Source organism: Candoia aspera, chromosome 14, assembly GCF_035149785.1.
Source record: "Candoia aspera isolate rCanAsp1 chromosome 14, rCanAsp1.hap2, whole genome shotgun sequence".
Lineage (NCBI taxonomy): Eukaryota > Metazoa > Chordata > Lepidosauria > Squamata > Boidae > Candoia > Candoia aspera.
This window is the reverse complement of record NC_086166.1, coordinates 18,631,548-18,653,385: the sequence shown is the minus strand read 5'-3', so window position 1 is coordinate 18,653,385 and position 21,838 is coordinate 18,631,548. Positions and strand designations below refer to the sequence as shown.

At 46.5% G+C, this 21,838-nt stretch overlaps 1 protein-coding gene across 4 annotated transcripts; it reads right to left on the bottom strand.

The window, feature by feature from the left end:
* Positions 1-2,211: 2,211 nt before the first annotated feature.
* Positions 2,212-21,018, bottom strand: LCMT1 (leucine carboxyl methyltransferase 1). 4 transcript variants are annotated; one of them, XR_010068728.1, is made up of 12 exons: positions 20,830-21,016; positions 19,355-19,446; positions 19,072-19,193; positions 17,921-17,997; positions 16,012-16,073; positions 13,617-13,719; positions 11,545-11,665; positions 10,174-10,275; positions 9,301-9,392; positions 7,776-7,884; positions 5,200-5,297; positions 2,212-2,906 (listed from the first exon to the last, which is right to left on the bottom strand). XR_010068728.1 is itself a non-coding variant. In XM_063315266.1 (11 exons), exons 1-11 carry the CDS (start codon positions 20,913-20,915, stop codon positions 2,884-2,886), a joined length of 978 nt encoding a protein of 325 aa, XP_063171336.1. In that variant the 5' UTR covers positions 20,916-21,012; the 3' UTR covers positions 2,212-2,883. The 4 variants fall into 4 exon arrangements, 2 of the variants coding, with proteins under 2 accessions (XP_063171336.1, XP_063171335.1); XR_010068729.1 differs by lacking the exon at positions 2,212-2,906 and adding an exon at positions 8,092-8,132 and having other exon boundaries at positions 5,204-5,297; XM_063315266.1 differs by lacking the exon at positions 7,776-7,884 and having other exon boundaries at positions 20,830-21,012.
* Between the last annotated feature and the right edge of the window lie 820 nt (positions 21,019-21,838).

Below are 21,838 nucleotides of genomic sequence, written 5' to 3'. Positions count from 1 at the left end.
CTTGGGAAATGGGGAACAGGTTCTGTTGGTCAAAATCTAAACTTCTGAGGAAGTCAGAGGACAGCCTTTGGGGCCCCAAAGAGCCATAGGGGTTGGCAGGTAGGGCACACACACAGTTGCATACACCCCTTCTCCTTCGCTTATCCTGCTCCCCAATCCACCGCAGGTTGCCGGCTACCTGCCGTTGGTCACCTTAATCATCAGAAAAGTGCAGGAATCCTCTGGCTCCACGGGCTGCAGGTGAGCCATGCGTAAAAGGTCAGAGGGCAACCAATCCACACAAGTCCCTTTCCCAGAAAGCGAACTGGGGAGGCTGCCTTTTCTGTCTACCATCTCAGCCTACCTTGCATGAAGGAACATGGAGGTAACCCAAGAAGGGATGGGGGAGCCGTTAAGGGAAGGAAAACAACCATTCGTTTCCGGGAAAGGGGAAAGCATGAGAAAGAAACTCAGAATAACTGTGCCGTGAATCTCTTTTGTTTAAGGTGGGGCAGGGAGACAGTCTGACAGGCTTTCAAGATTGAGTTCAGCCCTTCAAGGTAGGCCAGATCAGGAACCAGACACAAGGATTAGATTACTTTATTGATGTAGGTATTACAACAGAACCTTGAAATCCTCCCAAGAGTTTTTCTTTGCCCCCTCTTACCCCAAAGAGAATCAAGGTGGGGTTATTTTGAGTTTCTTTCTCACACTTTCCACCTTTTTCCATTTTTCCTCCTTTATCAGCTGATCCATTCTTTCTCCAAGGTTATCTCCACATTTCTTTACACCATGGGTTCCCCCCCACCACCACCACCACCACAGGGAAGTGCGAGTTGCAGCTCCCCTCATTTTATTTTCTGGGTCTTATAAATAAAGGGGAAGCAGAAGGCTACCCTCCAAGTCATTGGTTCTGTCAAAAAATCAACCAGGTGGGACGTGGAATCCAAGTATCAGTGGAAACATCTGCAATAGGTTGGTGCTTACAGGCCTCAGGCTGGGAACCAGGGGCTCTGGTGCCAGACAGAAAACTCTCCCTTGCTGCCCTCCAAAGTTGTGCCCCAACTAGCTCAAGCCACATTGGCCAGGGTGGATACCTGGGCCCCATCCAGGTATCCTTAGATCCAGGCCCACCGTGGTTCCTGCAGCAGGCAGGCAGGCAGGCAGTGCTGCTGTCAGGAAACGCGAAGAGGCTCCCCGGAGAAACCCCACAAGCAGAGCAGATGTCAGGACCAAAACAATCCGTGCTCTTGAGAGGAGGAGAAGCAACCTGCACCTGCTCCACTGAACTCTGGGCTTAGACCGTCATGAGCCATTTTGCAGACCCAGAATTAAGAGGCGTGTTCTTACTTACTTACACCGGAGCCACTGAAAATCCCCCCGCTTGGTGGGCCAGAACCAGGTCGACAAGCAGCAGCCAAGCAAGGGCGGGCTCCAGCCATGGTCATCCAAGGGGCCAGCTTGCACCCTTCGCAGACGGCTGCCGCATGGTACCGCCTGGACCCAAATGAGACCACCCCCTCAACACAGAAAAAGAAAGGTGACGAGAGAAGTAAGGCGAAGGAGTGATGGGGGGCCATGACCATGTATTCGGGGACTGTGGTAATACAGACTCAGCCATCAAAAGGTGGTCCTTTGCCAGTGGAGAGGGTCATTTTCATGAGCTTAACAGGGATAGCCACCCCCCTCATACCTGTCAATGTAAGAAATTGTGCCTCACCATTTTTCTGGGTTGCTGTAAATCAAGGGGCATTGAAGGGAACACCTCAGCACCAGCTGCTTGCTTAGCGAGCCACTGAGGAGGCAGAAGAAAGCCTTTAGGGTGAGACCAATTAGGGTCTTGGGTCCTAATTAATTTGTGGTTAGCACCTTTCAGGGGAGCTCTGGGCTGGGGAAGAAAGCAGTTTGGGAAGAGAAAGCTTGTTTAAGCAATCTCTCCGCTCTGCGAGGGGGAAAATTCTTTGAAGGGGGAAATTAGAAAATGGGTCAGACGACCAAGCACAGGACTAAGTCACAGAGGGAGGAAAATTACCGGGAGGTGCTACCTCAAGGGTCTGGGTGGAGGGAGGGGCTCTCCTCCAGGACAAACGAAGGGAAATCACCCCATTTCCTAGGGAGCAAATGTCTGGAGGACAGTGCCGTCTGGCCCTTTGGGCATAAACTGCATTGGGGACCCCCGAGTCTTGTTTAACCAAATGTTTATTTGAGTTGGCAAAAAAAGCATGACGCGACTTTACAAAAATTCACCATTTATTAACCCTTGCAGAGTCAGGAGCACGTTTCAATACAGCCACAAAAAGCTGCAGCTCAGGGCCAACAGAATTTTCCGCCTCAACAAGAGATCTTCCTGAACTGAAGCCAGCTCTCTTTTGACAAAAAAGAGAAAAAAAAGCAAATTCCCACAGAAGATACCAATAAACTCACAGCAGAAGAGGGTGGAAATGCACCAGGAACAGCATTTCACAAAATAAAAGAAATGCAAGATTCCAGGGGGAAGAAGGACCTCTAAGGATTGCTGACAGCAAACAGGATCCCTCTTCCCTGCCCCAGTTTAAATCCTCTGCCCGGTTCTGAAGGACCCAGTGGAACAAGGAGGCAAGAACATCACTTGTACGTCTAGGAGGAACCAGAATCCTTTTCTATTCATAATGGGTTTTTTTAAAAAAATCCCAAGAAAAGGGAGAGAGACTTGCTTGTTTTTCAGCTGCTCACAAAAAGAGTAATTTATTCAAAAGGTTGCCACGTGCCACGAATGGGGGAAAGAAGAGGAGGGCACTAGCCAAGGCTCCAGTGCTCACATTCACCTGCAGGCGCCTTCAAGGGAGGGATCGGGCAGCGGATGCATGCAGAGGCCCACCAGGAGGGGGCAGCAGATTCACCTGGAGCTCCACTGGAGCAAACGCATCACAGAATAATGTCTGCAAGGCCTGTAGAAAGACAGGGAGAGAAATCAGAGGTTTCCAACTTTTTCAAGCAGAAGGATCTGTTAGTTAAAAAAATATTTCCCAAAAACCTTGATGAAGAGACAAAGCTCTAGTGACAGAAAATTTTATGTGTCTGAGTGAACTTTTTTTGCCCTTAGTCTCTTGGAAGCCCATCAGACTCTCACAGAACCCTTGGGGTCCCCCCAACACAGTCTGAAAAACCCTGACACGTGCCTCCAGGCACAGCTGTGTCTACCTGGCTTGGTCCTGGCACAAAGTAACAGCGGATTAAAGAGGACCCAAACTTCACCAGGAAAAGGCGACAGAAGGATCCCCTTCCCCCTGCTTTCAGGGAAGCAGCACGCAAACGTATGCCATACAGCCAGGCATCGGAAAAACAGATGAGATTGGTAACCAAGAGGCATAGTTAGATCTGGAGTTCCAAGTCAAGCTGGCAGCTAGTGAATAAAGTGGACATCCAAGCACATTTCTCAGCTGTTCAAACACTGTCAGAATGACCTGAACAATGGTGGAAATCCTTTAATCCACCCACAGTAAATCCAGGGGTGTTGAAACTTCCTCTGCATGTAGATCCTCAAGCGTGACTGGAAGACTTCACAACAGAGTCTTGGAAGGACTGCAGAGTCCAATGGCTACATCCATTTTTTCTGTCCCTCCCCAAAGAGGTCACAGTAGCATCAGTTCATTTTAGATACTATATGACTAGGATCTTTGAGCTTTTGGCCCAGCCACACTGTTTTGGCTTAATGTATTTAAGAATCCAGAAAAAGAAACCCCAATGGTATGAAGCAGAAACTGGTGTGATCAGAACCTGAAAAAGACCAGCTGCTAACAAGGAGCAGTCAGAAGAGGATGCACCTTCCCAATCTAGTAATTCCACCTTGTTTCTTGTACCCAAAAAAGAACAGCACAGGAAGTGCCCATCAAACAGGCTCTACGTGGCCATGAGGATATCATGACAAAATGCTCGTGATACGTTATATTCAACGAAACCCCTGGCTGCTAAATCAATTCACATGTATTTGCTAATTTGCATAAACTGACAAAGAGGGACCCTAACTCCACCCCCCTTTAGACCCATTTTTGTCTCCAGCACCATCAATAAACCCATCTGACCTTCAGTGTGGTATGTCCTACTCTCCAGTTCAGATGTACCCCTAAACATTCTACTGCCGAGGCCACCTCAGCAGGACCACACAGCAGCAGTCAAGCCAACGGAGGCAGCCACCCTGGGACCGGCCCACCTTCGAGCTGTTCATCTCTCTGCAGCACAACTGCTCCAGCTGAAAGCCAAGAACGTGAACAAAACACCGGACTGTCTAATCAACGGAAGGCTTAGCAGAGATCACGGCAAATACATGCCCATGCCAGGAAGCGCTGAGCTTCCCATCCAGCAGTTCCCGCAGGATTTCCCACTTCTTACCTAGAAAGGTACGAGTGGGAAATGGCCGTCTTTTCTGCACCCCCTCACTAGGCACAAACAGGCCAAGTTGCCAGTTGCTTCTACGCAACCACAACCAATTACCTGACTTGGCAGGTCTACTGGCAGGACGACCCAATCACAGGCCACAGTTCCCTGCACCCATCCACTCAACTAGCTTTCCCCTCCCATCCCAAGTGCCCCCCCCCATCTTCCGACTGAATCCAACAGATGCGTCACATTGCCCTGTTTTTCCCGGCCCTGTGGAGAAAGAATTCTTCTGGTATTAAGGTGTTGGACCATGGAGGCCCCCGCTGGCTGAATCGCTCAGCCCAACAAATCCCACAGGATTACCATTTTGGAAAAATTCTGAAGCAAGTGCCATGTACTCCCCTTTGAGCTCCTGGAGGAAAGTTATAATCTCACACACACACACACACACACACACATGCATGTGTGTGTCATCTCTACTGCAGAGGTCTTTGAAGAATCAGAGGGAGCTCCCTTTTGCTGACCAAGTGCAGGAGAATCATAGAGAACTGGCCGATCCCATTTTCTCCCACCCGGGTATTCAGCCGCACTTTGAGCATTAGATAAAATATAAGTTTAAGAGGTGGCTTGTAGAACGTTTGAAACATCGCTGCTGTCCCTGTTTGCACTACACACATCTGGCACTGGTAAAATTGAAGCGCTACAGTCAGAATTGTGCTTTCCTAAGAACAGGAGAGAGAAAACAGACAATGGGGTCAGTGTGTTCTCCCCAGAGCCCCTGGTCAGAAAAGGTCCATGATCTCGCAGGCAGCCCGTACTGGTCCTTCCCCGCTCCAAAGCAAGAGGCAAGACGGAGGGCCATACCTAAGTTCTGGGAATCCTTGACGGCCCAGCACAGGCAGTAATGTTGCATAAGCTGCTCAAAGGGCTCCTTCTCATCCAGGAACTCAAGTGCCTCTATTCTGGAAGGAAGAAGAAGACAGGACAGACTGCAGCAGACCCAAACTGCACAGAGAGAGAAAGGAGCTAGAAAGATGGACTGGAGCCAGGTTCAAATTCCTACACAGGGCCAAGGCTGATGCGGAAGCTTTGAGCCAGGCCCCCTTTCACGCATCAGCCCACCGCAAAGGACCCGACTACGGAGGGAGCCAGAAGTTTCAGAACTTCTATGGCGGCCAGTCCAAGGAGCCCAAACCGGTGGTCTGGTGGTGCCTCTGAACTGTCACATCGCCATCTGTGAGTCGGACAGCCATCTCGATAGATCAAATAAACAAGCAAAAAATCCTGAAATTTGGTTTCCACCCAAAACCTACTCTAAAGTTTTACACCATTTTATTCCACCAAACGCAGATTTTGAACCACAACCCAGAGTGGCTAACCGACATGCCCTCTGTGGGGAGCTACAGAATACCATAAAACCAGCACAGCCAAAGTTTTGCTCCACAAAGCCCAGCTGGTACCCCCCTGATTAGGACATCTGAAATTGGGGGTCAAAGGAAGCACCTCACACATACCCCAACATTGCTGTATTTATCAAATACCTGTGTCAAAGTTTTGTACTGGTTCTGTTCATTTTTGTTCCAGCATTTTCAGGTTTCATTCCCTCCCCAGAGTAGGTAACTGACATGAACTATGTATTAGCTACAGAGCACCCCAAAATCAGTATGGCCCTACTGACCATTTTCATTCAGTATTTTAAAACATTAAGCAGCCATGTTACTCAAAATAGGTTTTCAACAATAAAAGCTCACTATAAAAATCTGGCTTTTGATCAGGCTCAAATTCATTAAAAAATGTGTTTCTCATCAGCCCTGGACAGATTTAATCAAAATACTTATCTAAGTATAAACTCAATCTACAGATTAAGAAGTAATATAGTTCAGTTTATAAATCCAGTTATTCTTTTCCCTTATTATATTTAGATAGGCACAAACTTCTCAGACGCGTACCTTTTTAAAGCATTATACTACTAATGAGGCGCCATAAAACTGTTCCAGCAGAGTCACCAGCAACTTCTTAAAAACATGCTTTTACTTTTCTGTGTTTTTAATTTTACAAGGTTGTTTGTTTTGAGGATGAGAGAGACTGCCAAATCCCAGGGTCATTCCATTAGCTTCGGCCAAGTCTCACAGTTATGCTGAGCCCAAGAAAAAGCCATGGTAACATGGGACACTCCTGGAACTGCAAATCTAGCAATTCCTTTTAAAAAACTATCAATGCAATTGTCTGATCTGAGCCTATACGGAGTAAACCGAACATAACTTTACAAACTCTTATGACAATGTTGAGCCATTGCTCCTATAGTAGTAACAATAAAACCTTAAATGTGAATGCATTTGTATCATTTGTAAAGTAGCTTGCACCACAGAATCATCACCCAAAGAACATGTTGTTGTTGTTTACTCGTTCAGTCGCTTCCGACTCTTCGTGACTTCATGGACCAGCCCACGCCAGAGCTTCCTGTCGGTCGTCAACACCCCCAGCTCCCCCAGGGACGAGTCCGTCACCTCCAGAATATCATCCATCCATCTTGCCCTTGGTTGGCCCCTCTTCCTTTTGCCCTCCACTCTCCCTAGCATCAGCATCTTCTCCAGGGTGTCCCGTCTTCTCATGATGTGGCCAAAGTATTTCAGTTTTGCCTTCAATATCATTCCCTCAAGTGAGCAGTCTGGCTTTATTTCCTGCAGGATGGACTGGTTTGATCTTCTTGCAGTCCAAGGCACTCTCAGAATTTTCCTCCAACAAGAACATAAATTGCAGCAATTACATGCCTCTGTTCTATTTAACAGACATTTGTGAATAGCAGACATCTCCGCCTCCAAATTATCCCGTTAGAGCAAGGTTTCATTGCACCCCGCTTCTATACCAATGGGCCAATATTTAATTATTCTCGGCTAACATAATTGCTTCCCAATATATCAGATACGCAGCCAAGAGGGACGAAGAGTTAAACTTCTCTGAATAGAGCAATTGCTCTCTTCCTCCCTGGCACTAAGACTAAAATTCATTCCCAGATCATGAAGTATTCATTTTTTCCAACACTTCTATTAATGTATGCATCAGTCAGAACAGAACCGAACAGAACCGAACCGAATACTTCATTGGCCAAGTATGGTTAGACATACAAGGAATTTGACTTTGGTGGAAGAGCTCTCAATAAAGCAGCATTAGTGCTAGGTGCAACTTATGGGACTTAATATCCTGTCCATTATGATCCTGTCGTCAAAATCTGCTCTACAGCTCACTTACTTTTCAGTATTCTTATCTAGGAAAACCATCTAATGTTTGCCGTTCATAAAAAAAAATACAAGTTCTATATCCTATGACTGTCAGTTACCCACTTTTAGAGGAGGAAGAGATAGAAAACCTGGGCTTGATGGAACAAACCGCAAAAAACTTTGGCAAAGGTTTTGGTTGTGGATGTGGATGTGCAAACTCACCAATTCAGGAACAGAACGTTCCGTTGAATTCTGGAATGTTCCGTTCCCCCTCCAGACCATGTCGTTCCGGGGGCAGTTTCCTGAAGTTATCAGTGAGTTCTGCACATTCCTAGTTTGGGGTGAATATAACAATGTTGAGTTTTTAGATGTTTCCTCTGAATCCTGATTTGACATTTCTGTACCTCTTAATTACTAGGATACTCAACTCAGGCTTACTGGAACAAAAAGTATAAAACTATAAAACCAGTACTTTGGTGCCAGCTGGGGCCAGTAGGGCCATATTGGTTCTTGGGTGGTCTGCAGCTTCTGTACTCACTTTTAGGTGGGTGTAAAACGTTGGCTTGCTGGAGCAAAATGCTACAAAACCAGGGAGTATTTCAGGATTAATTTCCACTCCATAACTCTTTGTTTCTAGGATAATTCTGGATTCAGCCTTTCCTGCTTTTTAACATCTACATGGATCCTCTGAGATGTATCACTCAAGGTCGGGCCAAAGAATCATCAGCACTCAGAAGGATTGGACACACATTCTGGAGACACTCCTTGATCCATTTGTTTTCTATGGAGACCAAGCTGAGCTCAACAGGTAGAAATGGCTTTTGTTCACTCAGTCTGGTGCACCAATTCAGCCTCACCTGGAGAGAGTACACGGGGCCTCTCTCACACACGCGTTGGTTAAACCCCAACTACATTATTCTTGTATTCTAGGCTTGGCAGGTTTTTTTGGGGGGAGGGGGGCTAGGCAACTTAAAAATACATCAGTTTAACATCAGGTACATTGCTACCCATCTACTTCCAAATTCAATTTCAAATGCCACCACCGGCTTTGGAACAAGGCTAATTCAAGTTCTACAATCCCTCATTCAAGTCAGCTTGGACCTTCAGATAAGCATCAGGTGCCTTACTCTGTGGCCTGTCCTTTAGTATGGTCAGGCTGGGAGGACTTAAGGTCAGAGCACTTCCAGCTACGTTCACCAAGCATCTGACTGATTCACTGCTATTTGCCATCTGTTTCTATTGTAAACAAACATGTGAGGGATCACCCTATAACATAAACATACTCTACATATTTTTAGTACAGAGACTGTATTATCATCATCCTCATCTATCGTCACTGTCTCTGTCAACATCATCACCCTGACGCAAACCATAGCCGGAGGAAGGCCTTTTCACTGAAGGTTATGCACCATAATCTACCATGCTGATTCAGTGCAGGTCAGCGCTTCCTAGTCCAGCACCTTCACCACTACCCCTAATACTCTTGCCTCCTGTTTTTCCCACAACCACCACCCTGTGAGGTAGGTCAGGATGAGAGAGTGACTGGCCCCAAGTCACCCAGCTGTCTTCCATGCCAAAGGCACCTAGAACTTACAGCCTCCTGGTTTCTAGGCAAGCACCTAAACTGCCACACCAAACTGGCTCTCATATCCTGTATGTGAACAAATATACAAACACACATGCTCTTTCCCTCCCTTTCGGTAAAAAAGAGCAAGTGAATTAATCGATGTGAGTGAAGAGGGGTTACCTTCTGATATCCTCCGATGGCAAACTCTGGTAGACCTTCAGCATATCGAGAGCGTTTACTGTTTCCCAGCCGAGTAGCAGGAATCGTTCCTTCTGTGAACAAAATGCAATAGAAGAACCCATTTTAGGCAGATTCTCCAGGACTCAAAGGGAAGATAAAGCCCTCAAAAGGTTCCACACCAGTCAGCTTCATATCCGAACCGGGCAAGATGCCAGAACAGCCTGCCAGGCAGTGTGTCTGAACGCTCCTGGAAAAGGATGTTACCACAGCAGGAGTTAACAGACTGAGGGATCTGGGAAAACTCTGGGGGATATGACAGCCCTCTTTAAGTATCTGAAAGCATGTCACACAGAAAACCATCAAGACCTGTTCTCCATCTTTCCAGAGGGCAGGACCTCCAATAATGGAGAAGAATTCTAGGAAAGCAGAACCTGGTTGAACGTCACAAAAAATTTTCTAACAGAAAGAAGAGCTCAACAGGGGAGTTGACGCGTAAGGAAGCACAGAGCTGCCACCTCTCGGGGACTCCCTCTGTGGGGGCCAGACTCAGCAGCCTAAATGGCCCTGTCCGGCGCTACAGTTCCAAGGACAAAAACGGTGCCGCTCCCAGCCCAAGATGCGCCACAAGGGCATCCGCTTGGCTTCTGTATGGTGTCCCGTGTCTCCCCGCTAGGTCAGTGGGAGCAATCCCCTGTTCGCCAGCACAGCAGCTCTCCAGAGCAAGGCCTGCTACGGGGCGGAACATTAAGAAGCGCAGGGCGGAGATATGACCTGGCATGACTACACCCAAATGCAGGCACTACAGCCCAGGCAAAGCCCTCCTCCTTCACTGGGGGTTCACCAATCTGAGTCCCGTCGTCCAGGATGCCTGACCTGGGTATCCAGAGATCTGCAAGCGTCTGCACCAACCAACTCGCACTGCTTGCTCTGCAAGTTCTCAATCATGATCTGTCCAAAGCGATCAGCCATATTCACCTGGAAAGGACACCACAAAGAAGCCCACCATCTCTCCGTTCAGGGCACAAGTGCACAAACAAGCAGACAGGCAACTGCGCCCACTCCAGAAACAGAGTGGGAGAGGGGCTTTGGGCCTCACTTCTCTGAAATTCATTAGAGCAGCCCCAGCTTTTTCAGGGTTCAGCATGAGCCCAAAACAAGGCATTACAGAGTTGACTCGTTAAATTTAAGATGGCTCTTAAAAGGGCAGCATCCTTTTTCAGGTTCACGGGGAACCCTGGAATGTCTGGCTGCTTTTGCGAAAGTAGAAAGATGCTGCCATCGCCCAATATTCAAAGGGTGCACAGTCCTGCTATACACATACCTTTTATCTTTGCCCCCAGATTCTCTTTCATCCTTAGATGCACGCCTAGAAACCAGATTCTCCCCACCCCCAGCTGGAAACAGCAAACACGCTGCGCGCTGAGACAGCAGGCATCAAATTAGTAGCTTTAGACTGTTCTTCTAGACTTGTGATTTAAGCGAACAGCAATATCCAACGAGGGCTTGTGCACCAGAGCTTCCTGCTAGGTGGAATGTCCGAAACTCAGCTCTGCTCAGGCCTCAATAAATGCAGACAAATGGCAGAACCTGGTTTCCTTTTTATGGGACTGAAAAAGATAATTTCTTCCCACCCCAAAATGCAAAGCAGTGGGATCCCAATACCTGCAGGAAACCACGGCATTTTACAACTGCTGGGTACCATAAAGATGATGATGATGATGATGCCCACAGAGCAACTGAGCGTTACCCCAAGTGACTGCCATCCCACTCCGATTTGCAAAGAGGTCATTCTAGTGACACTGAAAATTGGAAATATTTCCTAAACGGAAAGCCAGCAATCCGATGAGAAAAGGGTTTGTCGCACTGGATCACTACAAACTTATCCCAGTGTTTTCATTTCCAGCTTCAACTGGATTCATACCCAAAAGTGGAGTATCAAATCTGTCACCTGCATTTTTCCTCCAGTGAGCAGTTTCTCCTTTTTATAAGGAAGCAGCTTGCACCACCATTCAAATGCCAGCGTGATAAGAACCAATGGATTAATATTTAATAAAAGGTAAGACTGCTCCGAGTGCTATTTCCTTGAGTTCAACCACCTCTGACTCAGCAGCTCTTCTTCTCAATAAAGAATAATTATCCCTGTTTGAGAAGAGCTTGGCTCCTGTACTGTGGGAAGCAATGCAAAAAAGCAAAGCAGAAACCCAGACACGAAGAATAATGGGCAGCGGAGCAGCCTCGGCTTACCTGCTCATAGTTGATAAACATGGCAGATCGAAACATGCCTCCCACCCACTTGATGAGGCAGGTCGAATGCTCTGTGGTCATGTAGATCAGCACACATTCCGCCAGCAGGAGGGTTGGCAAACTGTTAAACAGGAAAAGAAGTGAGGGCAAGGGATAAAGAGAATTCAGGTTTTTTTCCATCTTCAATTCAGGGTACTAGAAGTCCATAAAAGATTGTTTTGTGTGTACAGAAAGGCACTTTCCACAACATTAATTTAATTTAATTTGATTTAGACACCACTTGACTCTGGGCAGCATACAATAAAACCAACAACATAAAAGCAGAATATGATAAATGAAAAAGAATAAAAGAGTAAACAACAAAAAATGATGGCGGGTCTGGATAACTACCCCTACACACAATCCAGCAGGACCCCCACCCACCCTAGCCAGGCCTGGGAGAAGAGCCAGGCCTTTAAGGCTTTCCTGACTGCCATCCAGGTGGGAGCCGCACGGATATCCGGGGGAACCTCGTTCCAGAGGGCAGGCGCCATGACAGAGAAGGTGCACTTTCTGGGCCCCGATAGACAACACTGTTTAACTGAAGGGACCCGGAACACACCCACTCTGTCAGTCCAAACCAGCCAGGCTGATATGACAGGAGACAGGGGATCCCTCAAGTAACCAGGCCCTGTGCTGATGTGATTAGTTCAGTCCTGGCTGATCCTTTGGAACGGGAAAGACAACTTTTCTGTTTTTCCCTAGCCAATTCCATATCCCAGTGTGCCTGGGCATGAACAGCAGCAAGAACCAAGGCAGCATCAGAACCCGTAGCCTAGAGATGAACAGGCTCAAGAGGAGGCCAGAAAGGCATCAGCCTGAGAAAGTTTAATTTGGAGAGATGCCTGAAGCACAGAGTTGGACTTAGGGGTCTCCTCCAAGTCTAGGATTCTAAGCTGCTAAGCAGAACAAGATCTACTGTCACCTATTACCACTGATTGTGTTGTGTGTTCTTCAAGTCAGGGACACTGAAAACACAGAAGAAACCAGAGCAAGTTCTCAGAAAGGTAAAACCTTCATCCTTTTTCTTTGTCAGTCATACGCAATTCTTCCTACATTCCGGGAAAATGCTTTATTTGGACAACAGACTGTGACATCCCGATTCACCAGGTCAAACATCTTCACAGGCCAGAAGAATGTTAGAGGCCTGCAGCCCAGAGTCACTGACTGCACTGTTAAAATTGCTGTTTTCATCGCATTCAACTGGGATTGCGCATCTGGCACTGCTTCTCGCCACCGATTCACCCAGGGCCTTGGACTGAACCCAGTGGCACCTCAGGTCACGGCAGGCAGCACTGAGGGCTCTGCACCCTGAGCAGCAAGAAGGCAGAGGCTCAGACAGCCCCCCCTGCGTTCTTCGCAAGCAGAAACGATGCTTCTAACCATGCTGGCCTAGGGCAATCCATGGAGCAGTTTTTACCCTGGGGCTACTTTTAAATACTGGTAACTGAAGAGTCATATAAATGAGATGGGCAGCTACGTAAATTTAGATAAGCAAATGGGAAAAAAGTCTGCTAGAAACAAAAGGAATCCCACACAGGGAAGTTCTGTGGGCAGGTGGAAGAAGCGGGATGAAAGGCCTTGGTCAGCAGATGCCGCTCCACAATGTGCCCGCCACGTCCCGGCTCGCTCTGTATGAGCCTGTGGGATGTGCACTGAACTGCCCACTGGAATACCACTGAACACTTCTTAGAAGCCCTATTGACCACCCCAGCTGTGTGCCTGATGCCTTCAAAATCCCCCAATTCAATGCCAGTGTGAGCATTGCTGAGAATTCTGGGCATGGGAAGTATGAACAGGGATTTTGGCTGATTCTCAGCAAAGTTCAAGAAAATGTTGCAGCCAGCAACCCTCCAAGTGTGCATGGATTACAACTCCAAGAAGGTCGGGAAGGCTGGGGGCTGCAGTCCTTATCCATCTAGAGGGAAGCGGGTCGGGGAGGGTACAATACTGAACGCAGTCCCCGCTGCACCCACATTAACCAGAGCTGGGACCCCTAAAGACAGCGGCGGGGACTCCCGATTCCCTCTTACTCTGGATTGATGTGGCATTTCTTCAGCTTTTCCTCTAGTTTGGGCAGGTCTCGAAGATCTCCTCCAATAATGGCGTATCGGCTGGAATCTAGACTGTGTGGATCTGCAGAGGAATCAGCGGGGGAAAGCCATTTTTAAGTGCTCCTCATCCGAGGGGAGTAAGAATCAAGTAAGGAACCTGGCAGATATCGGGGTTCCTCCCCCTGAGGCCCCTTTTCCCCTCCATCAAAGAAGTGTGGGCAAGGTGGTTGGCAAAACCTTTCATCAGCCAATTCCTTCTGAAGAACTACCTAAAGAGCTGTCTCAAATGCCCCCATTTTTCAGAAAAGGAAAACTCTAAAGCCAGCAGCAGATCCTCTGTTTTTAGAGGCAGGGAGATAAAATTAAATTATTTTAGGGCAAAAACATTGTACTTCACCCTCTTCAGAGAAGGTCAACTTGATGACAGCTGAGAAAGAGTAGTTACAGGCTTGAGCTCTGCAAACCATTTGAACAGGTCATGTCATAAATATGGGATTAGCCCACCCTCCACAAAACAACTGGTCGCTACTTCCCAGTATTCTGCAGCCCAGCCCACCTTAAAATACACATAAAATAAATCAAACCTTCCCTTTTTAATATTGTTTTATTGTATTATTATAAAACAGCAGTAGTACATTATATTATTTGGATACAGTGGTATTTATTCAGTGTTGACTAGAGATTATTAACACTCTGATGATTTAGATAACAAACCTTTAAAGATAAAGAAAAAAGGTTTATGTCAATATTAATTATGGTTCCTATAATGTTAATGTTGATAAGCATAAGGTTGCTTAACTTCTAAAATTTAAGCTAAGCATAGCATTGTTAAACAACTGCAAAATGCTTAAATTATTTGTCAGTAACAAAGGTTTCTATCTTAAGTTTAATACTTAATACTAAGTTCTCCACTGCTGTTACTTATTGTTGTTTATATATATTAGAAAGCTACTTCCCAATGTTTTGTAGCCCACCCCATCTTATAACACCCATAAAATAAATCAAATCTAAACAACAAATTTATCATCCCCAGCCAAGATAAACCCTGCTGCCAAAACCAAAGCAGGGGAAAACATTTTTGTAAAGAGGATCAAGTACTGATGGATCTTGCAGAAAAAAGAAATTCCCACTAAGTAAATTACAAAAAGGAAAAAAACACTTATTTTTCTTTCAGAACTCCGAGAACTAGGACTCTCCATGGCTGCCTCAACCCTCAATGGGCACCCCATCTGATAAGAGAAGAATACCGTGTGGAGGTTTGAAGAAACCAACCGAAAAATGCTGCCAGGCAAGACAGAGACCAGAGGGAATCCTGGTACAAGCCAAGAGAATGGCTGTTCAGAGGTGGACGGAGCTGAGCGGTGGGGTCAGGGAGGCCTGACTTAACAGCGGAAGGAGAAAGCTCTGTGGCTGCCCATCTCCTTCTCAACCGGGCAGGCAAGGGAGATGATGCCACACGATGAGGCATACAGACGCACCGCTAGGCAGATCTGTAGAGACTTCTCAAAGGGCTTGTATGAATGACAAAACCTGGAGGTTTGGTCAAGAAATGTGACGACCGAGGCTGTTCTTAAAAGCTAAGCTACCAGTGGTGATCACATGCTGCTTAATGACCGGGATGGGTGGGGGGGACCCACAGATCAATCTCCACGTGAAGGAGTCAGGGATTTACCAAGGATGATATCTAACTCGGCAGGAAAAAAGAAAGGGCACGGCCCTTGGAACAGTGTCATCAAGCAGGGAGCATGTTCCCAGACCCATTTATGGGCACATTCCCATGTGACTTCAGAACCGGTCTCCTTTCAGCAGCTGCCGACACAAGCCGAGCTTGCTGATCTAGTTTCATGGGAAAGGAGGGACTTGGGAGCACTGAGCCCTGTGAGCAACAGTCCTACAGAAGGACCATGAGGCAAAGGGCACTTCTAAGGACGTTTGATCCCAGTCCTAAAATTAGCTATGGGTAAACCTTGGAAAAGAAGAAACTCCCTGGGAACAAACTCACTCGTATAGCTATCTCCAGTCACAATGGGGGGCGTCTCCAGCAATCCCACTGCAGGGGATGAGCAAACAGGTCAGCTCAGATCAAAATTATGTCTTTAAAAAACAAAGCAAAGCCTGGCTTGATCCTAAAATCAACGAAGGCGTCTAGGGGAGGGACTAGTCCAGAATTTTACAAAAGAAATCAGTAGAAGCTTTTCCCGCCGTTCGTAGTTGTGACTTCCTATGCTGGTCTTGATCAAGGAGAGGCAGCCACTTACTGGCCAAAGGAAACAGGGGGCTCCCTCCAATGATCCCATCCCATCCTCACCAAGCCCAGTGGAGGAACGAGAGGGAAATAAGTCCGGAAGAGCTGCCTGCTCTCATGGGGACTCACCTATGAGAAGAGTCTCCCCTGAATGGCTTTCCATGATCGGTTTTGATAGAGGAGGTTTTGATCTGTAAAGGACAAACAGAAAGGGAAAAGAGAGCCCATGAGTCACCAGAGAGTGCGTGATCTTTCCTAAACCATAAAAAGAGAATGTGTCTGTGCTCTTCTGAAAACAAACCAAGAGGGTGGGCTGCAGGATCACCTTCTGCAGTGGATTAAGTGAGCAAGTAACAGGAAAAAAAATAAGCTGAATGCCACTGATGTGCTTGTCAGAATCAAAGGGACTTTCTCTGGGGCCAAACATTTGTGGGTAATGCTGGGCAGGAAAGGCAATGCCAACAGAGATGGTTTCAAGGTGAAGAGAGACAATGCAATCCTCATTTTTCAGAATAAATGTATCCAATGGAGCTGTTGCAAATCTGTATGCCAGAAATTAATTTGAACAGCTCTTTTTATTTATTTAAAAGTACTTTTAGCCACCTTGAGTTTGTTTTAAAGTCCCATCATCATATATTTCAAGGCATTCTTTTTTTTTTTTTTTAACACAAGCAACATTCAAGCAAATACGTTATCCTATTAGACCAAATAACTATGGAACAATTGATGATCGTTTTATAAGGAATCGCTGTTAGGTTCCCCAGATCGGGACTTGGCCACAAACCTCTGTTCTTCAACCACATATGGCTTAACTTGGCTTGAACCTATCGGAAATCTCTCAGACACTTCAGCTAGATAATTAGTTTACCAATGCATTAGAAAGTAAACTATTTTCATGCTTGTCTTCGTAAGCTTCTTTGCTTCTACATTTTATTTACTTAAGAGGTCTTCAGTTGTAAGATAGTTTTAAGAATGTTTGTGCTCTTTCTAGATATTTATTTTTCTGATTATTACAGCAATACTCTTGACTGTCCAGCTAAACCCAACAATATATGAAATCGGTTTTTCATCATACAATTGTTTGACTGACTGCATTTCTAAGCTAAGACTATCCTATCTAGATACCTTATAGTAGTTAGGATATGCGAAGAGAATATTATCTATTATAATTATAAGCTTCTGTATAATTATTTTTACCCTTTTTTGCATTCTATTTTTAGAATGCCCCCGAGAATACAATATAATTCCAAAGCACTTTGGCTTTCCGTGAAACCATTTTCACTGGAATCCAGGATCCCCTTCTCTCTCTTTTACTGCCTTTCTCTGGCAGTGTGATGCGAAGGATTGGAATTATCTCCTTGCTGCGGGAGGAGCGGATTCCCTGGTTTTTTGTTTCGCTAACAGACTGAGCTGGTTATTGATCTGTTTGCTCTTAACCGTGTGGGAGCTTGCTCTCACAATTAGTTGATGAAAGGGGAAGTCCTGCTTCTCAATTTTTTAAACAAACCTCTGCAAAGTAATCATAACAGCTTTAAAGGGAATCTTTATAAAATTATAATTAAAGTTCACATTCCTAATTTCAGATTAATGGAAAAAGAAAAAAAAATTATCCACTTCAACTTTGGGTGATGGCAACTACAAGTCTGTAAACTGTTACCTGCCCAATATATTGACAAAAAGAAAGGCACCCTTTCTTGAATTTTGGCAAAGCTGCAACTGCTCTGCAGAGCTCTTGCTTTGGAGCAAATAGAAAATGTCAAAAGGCAGAAATGGACAAAAACTCCCTCATCAAACATTCACGGCGGTATCGTCACATTTACCTGGGCAACACTCTTAAAGGTGCAGTTTGTAGGATAGCAGGTAAGATTTTAGATGTACTCCCTTGTGATACTTGATATATTTATACAGCAAAGCCAACTAATTAAAATGTGACTATTTTAGTGTCACTTCTAACCATTTTTCTCTAAAATTCTCTGCTTCTCCAAAGACAAATGCATCCATTCAGTTGTTCAAACATAATGAAAATCCCAGCACTTACTTGATGTAGTGGATTTTCCTTGAGACTACAGATGGAAAATCAACTTCAAAGTATTTCATAGGAAGAAGATTCTCATCCTGAAAAGGGGGGGAAACAGATAGACTCCAATGTTTTCACTGAGGGCAAAAGAATCAGCCCATAGCTTTACTTGAGGTCGTGACTGTGACTCCAAGGTTGCTAGGCTGGGATTCTGGAGTCACAGTTAGACGTGCCTTTCTCCTACTCCTACGATATTCTTATGCCTAATCCCCCACCTATAAGTGAAAGTGAAAGGTCCCCTGTGCAAGCGCCGAGTCATGTCTGACCCTTCGGGGGGATGCCGCTTTCACGACGTTTTCTTGGCAGACTATAGAGTGGGCTGGTTTGCCGTTGCCTTCCCCAGTCGTCTCCTTCCCCAGCAAGCCGGGTGCTCATTTTACCGACCTTGGGAGGATGGAAGGTTGTCAACCTGAGCCAGCTGCCCCGAGAGAGGATCCAGCTTCTGCTGGGATCAAACTCGGGTCGTGGGGAGAGTTTCAGTTGCAATACTGCCGCCTACCACTCTGCGCCACACAAGGCTATATAATTCCCCACCTATGCTGAGCAAAAACCTGGAAAAGAGGTGGAAGCAATGACCCCACCTCAATAATCCACTTGAGAGGTGTTGGGAGGCCTGATCTTCCCTCATCTTAGCAATTCTATTTAAGATCATTGATTTACTACTAACAGAAAAAGTGGACAGACTTCTGCAAGCGGCCCTATTGTGTGCACCCTGTAAATCATGAAATGCTCAGCCATATCCTAGTTTAGTGGTTTGCACGCTATTTTCTAGAAACCATTTTCACTGACATATACCAAAAACTGCTTTGCACATTATATATCATGCTGTGAATTAGAAACAACAGCAGAATTCTCTGGAACATAAACCACACTTAACATTCTTCTCCTGTAAGATAGCAACCAGGTATCCTTAAGCTGTTTTGGATAACAAGTCCCACAGTCCTCTGACTTCAGCTATGTTGCATGGAGCTGATGACTGTTGAAGTCCAAATTTTCTAGAGGATACAAGTTTGCCTAGCTTACATATATAATCAATAAAGGTGAAAAAAACAAAGTCTTTTAGAAATTATAATTAGAGATTACACTTGAGATAACATTATAAGCTATTTCACCTTTAATTTCCAAAACAGAGTATCCATGCCAGCACCAAGATTTACAATTTGGCAATTGCATTTTGTCTTTTCTAAGAAAGCCTTAAGTAAACGACCAACTCCATGGACCCGTGCATAATACCCTTAGAAGAAGAAGAAACAATTAGTTGACAATACTTCAGCTCTGAAAACATTTGAAAATGATTTTGTTAGCTCCCATCCATCCCTCTCTTCTGTTCTTCCTTTTGCCATATAGTCACGGAGTTACATAAATTGCCCTGACACATATTTGTTTATAACCTACCACGGCTGATTTCAGGTGCCTTCCTTTCTTTTGGATGGCTTACAAAATATTCAATGTAAGGATCTTTCCAGTAGCCAACACTTATAGCATACCTGACCACAGAAAGAAAAACAGTATTTTAACAAAATCAGAATTCCCACTCTGTTGAAAACACAATTCTAGACTATATGAATATCAATCTAATCTAGAAAACTGGCTCTTACGCACTTTAAGTAAATTAGGCAAATTCATATTATTATACCATGTTTAGAGATGGCATATCAATATCACAAAGAGCCTCTTCAAAACATTTATGACTTTCAGAAGCAGGCTGCTGCTCTCAAGAGGCGGGGGGGGGGGACAGAAATCTGGGGACCATGAATCTGGGAGGAAACCGTTGGATCAAAACCAGGTTTGTGTATATCTGGATGCAAGAAGGAGAGAGCCAGGATAATAGGTTTGGGGAGAATACCTGCTCATGGCAGAAATCAGTATTAAAGCATCCCCTATAATTATTTATCCAGCTTCTGCTTGAATAAGTGGGGTGCCCAAAACAGGACATGAGGCTGTACTATCCAGAATAGAACTATTACTTTGTGGAACTGTGATTTTGGAACCTATATGCCTAAATGCAGGCTAAAGTGTACTTGTCATTTTGGCAACCAAGTCATGCTGTTGATATATAGCCAGCTTTTGGTCATCTATAATCCCCAATACAAATAATAAATAACAGACTGCTAGACGGCTGGAGAAAGAGTAAAGAGGCTGAGGTCCAAATCTCTCTTCAGCCACAAAGCTCATCAAGCCAGCCACTATTCTCAAGCTGGAGATGGGCAAGGGCCAAACCACAAGCAGCCCTTGGAGAAAAGGCAGGTTTGTAAATGAAGAGAGCAACAGTAAGCTAGACATTTGGTCTGATGCAGCAAGGGGCATTCCTGTGCCCTTGCAGTAGTTTCAGTTCATTCACTCATTCAGTCTTAACAAGTGGCTCTGGTTTCCTGCACCTTGCATTTTCCAGATGTCTGGAAATAAGGCAACCCCTGTAGATGCCACCTCAAATCAGGGCTGCCTTCAACTGCGATCGATCGAGCTCACAGAATGCGTTAAGGAGGATTTATAACCACAGTGGCTGAGCCAAACTCCCACACGCCACATATCAGCTCAATGCCTCAGCCTCCTCTGGGCCAGCCTGAGCCTTCGTGACGCCATGGATGGGTCCCTGCATTCCTCTCACGGAAATGACTCCTGGGGTTTTTTGCGACTTCCCAGGCTAGCCTTCAGCCCTGAGATTTCCTGGTGGTCTCCCATCCCGGCCAGCCAGTCCCAAGCCTGCTTGGCTTCCCGGAGTCGACTAGGCGCAACCACCTCCTGCACCAGCTGACAGGCGAGCCGCAATCTCCCCGCCCCCGCCCGCCCCCCTTCGGCGAGCCGCGCCAGGCGAGACAGGGGCCTCCCGCACAAGCTCCGCCCGCGTCCTCCCCCCGCCGCTCCTTCACCGCTTGCAATGGGAGGCGACATCGCAGGTGTTCCGCACGGCCTCGTCGAAGACGTCGGCCAGCAGGTCCCGGGAGGGGCCAGCCATGGCCGGGCGCAGCTGCTCAGCGGAGAGACGCGGGAGAGGAGCGCGGGCCGCCCATGCTGGGCCTCCGCCGCCGCCGAGCTCCCCTCAGAGCGCGACGTCGCCGGCACCAGCCAGCAACGCGCTCCCCCATTGGCCGGGCCAGGAAGCGCCCCCTGGGAAGCTGGTCGAGGTCGTTCTCCCCGCCCCGTTCTCTTCTCATTGGTCGAGGCTATTGCCAGTACCCAATCAAGGGCGATACACACCGTATCGCGTGAGGCGCGGACAGCAAAGTACGCCGGGAATTGTAGTCCGTCGCTGAATGGGGGTTAGTCCGCTCGAGGGCGGAAGCAGCCCCTCGGCATTGTGGGAATTGCAGTCTCAAGTCACGAGGGCTGCAGGCTATTGGGGAAGGGGCCAAAAGCCCCGCGGGGAGGTTGCCCTGTGTTCGTGTGTTGCTCGTTCCCAACGATCGGCGGCCGGTGAAACGGCCCCAGCCCTGGGGAATCCCCTATGTCCGCCATCCAGTCACATTTATATACTGTATACAGTATTAGATGTGTGTCTCTCAACCTGAGCAGCTGTAAGATGTGTGGAGCTCAACTCCCAGAATTCCCCAGCCAGCCTGTATGTATATGCCATCCTCACGTTTAAAGCCCACAGCTGCAAAAACCCAGCCCTGCAAGATGGCAGCAGCAAAACGCTGGACTTAAAAGCTGATCCTGTGTCGGGATCTCACGGCCCTGGGGACTCAGGACACTTGCTTCTCTATTCAGCTCTCAGGATAGTCCTCCCAAACCAAGATGGAAAAGGCAGAGTCCGGGAGTTGAGTTCGGCTCCCAAGAACTGGGCAGACATGTCTGTCTCGCTTCTGAACATTGCAGGGATAAAGAACAATACTCTGAAAGCAAATCAAGAGACTTCTAGGACGAGGACTTGTGAAAAAG

Coding starts and splice junctions, on each gene's coding strand:
- LCMT1 (XM_063315265.1), bottom strand. CDS start 20,915: ATGGCTGGCCCCTCCCGGGACCTGCTGGCCGACGTCTTCGACGAGGCC. Junction 19,447..20,829: donor GTCGCCTCCCATTGCAAGCG/GTGAAGGAGCGG, acceptor TTCTGTGGTCAG/GTATGCTATAAGTGTTGGCT. Junction 19,194..19,354: donor GGCACCTGAAATCAGCCGTG/GTAGGTTATAAA, acceptor TCTTCTTCTAAG/GGTATTATGCACGGGTCCAT.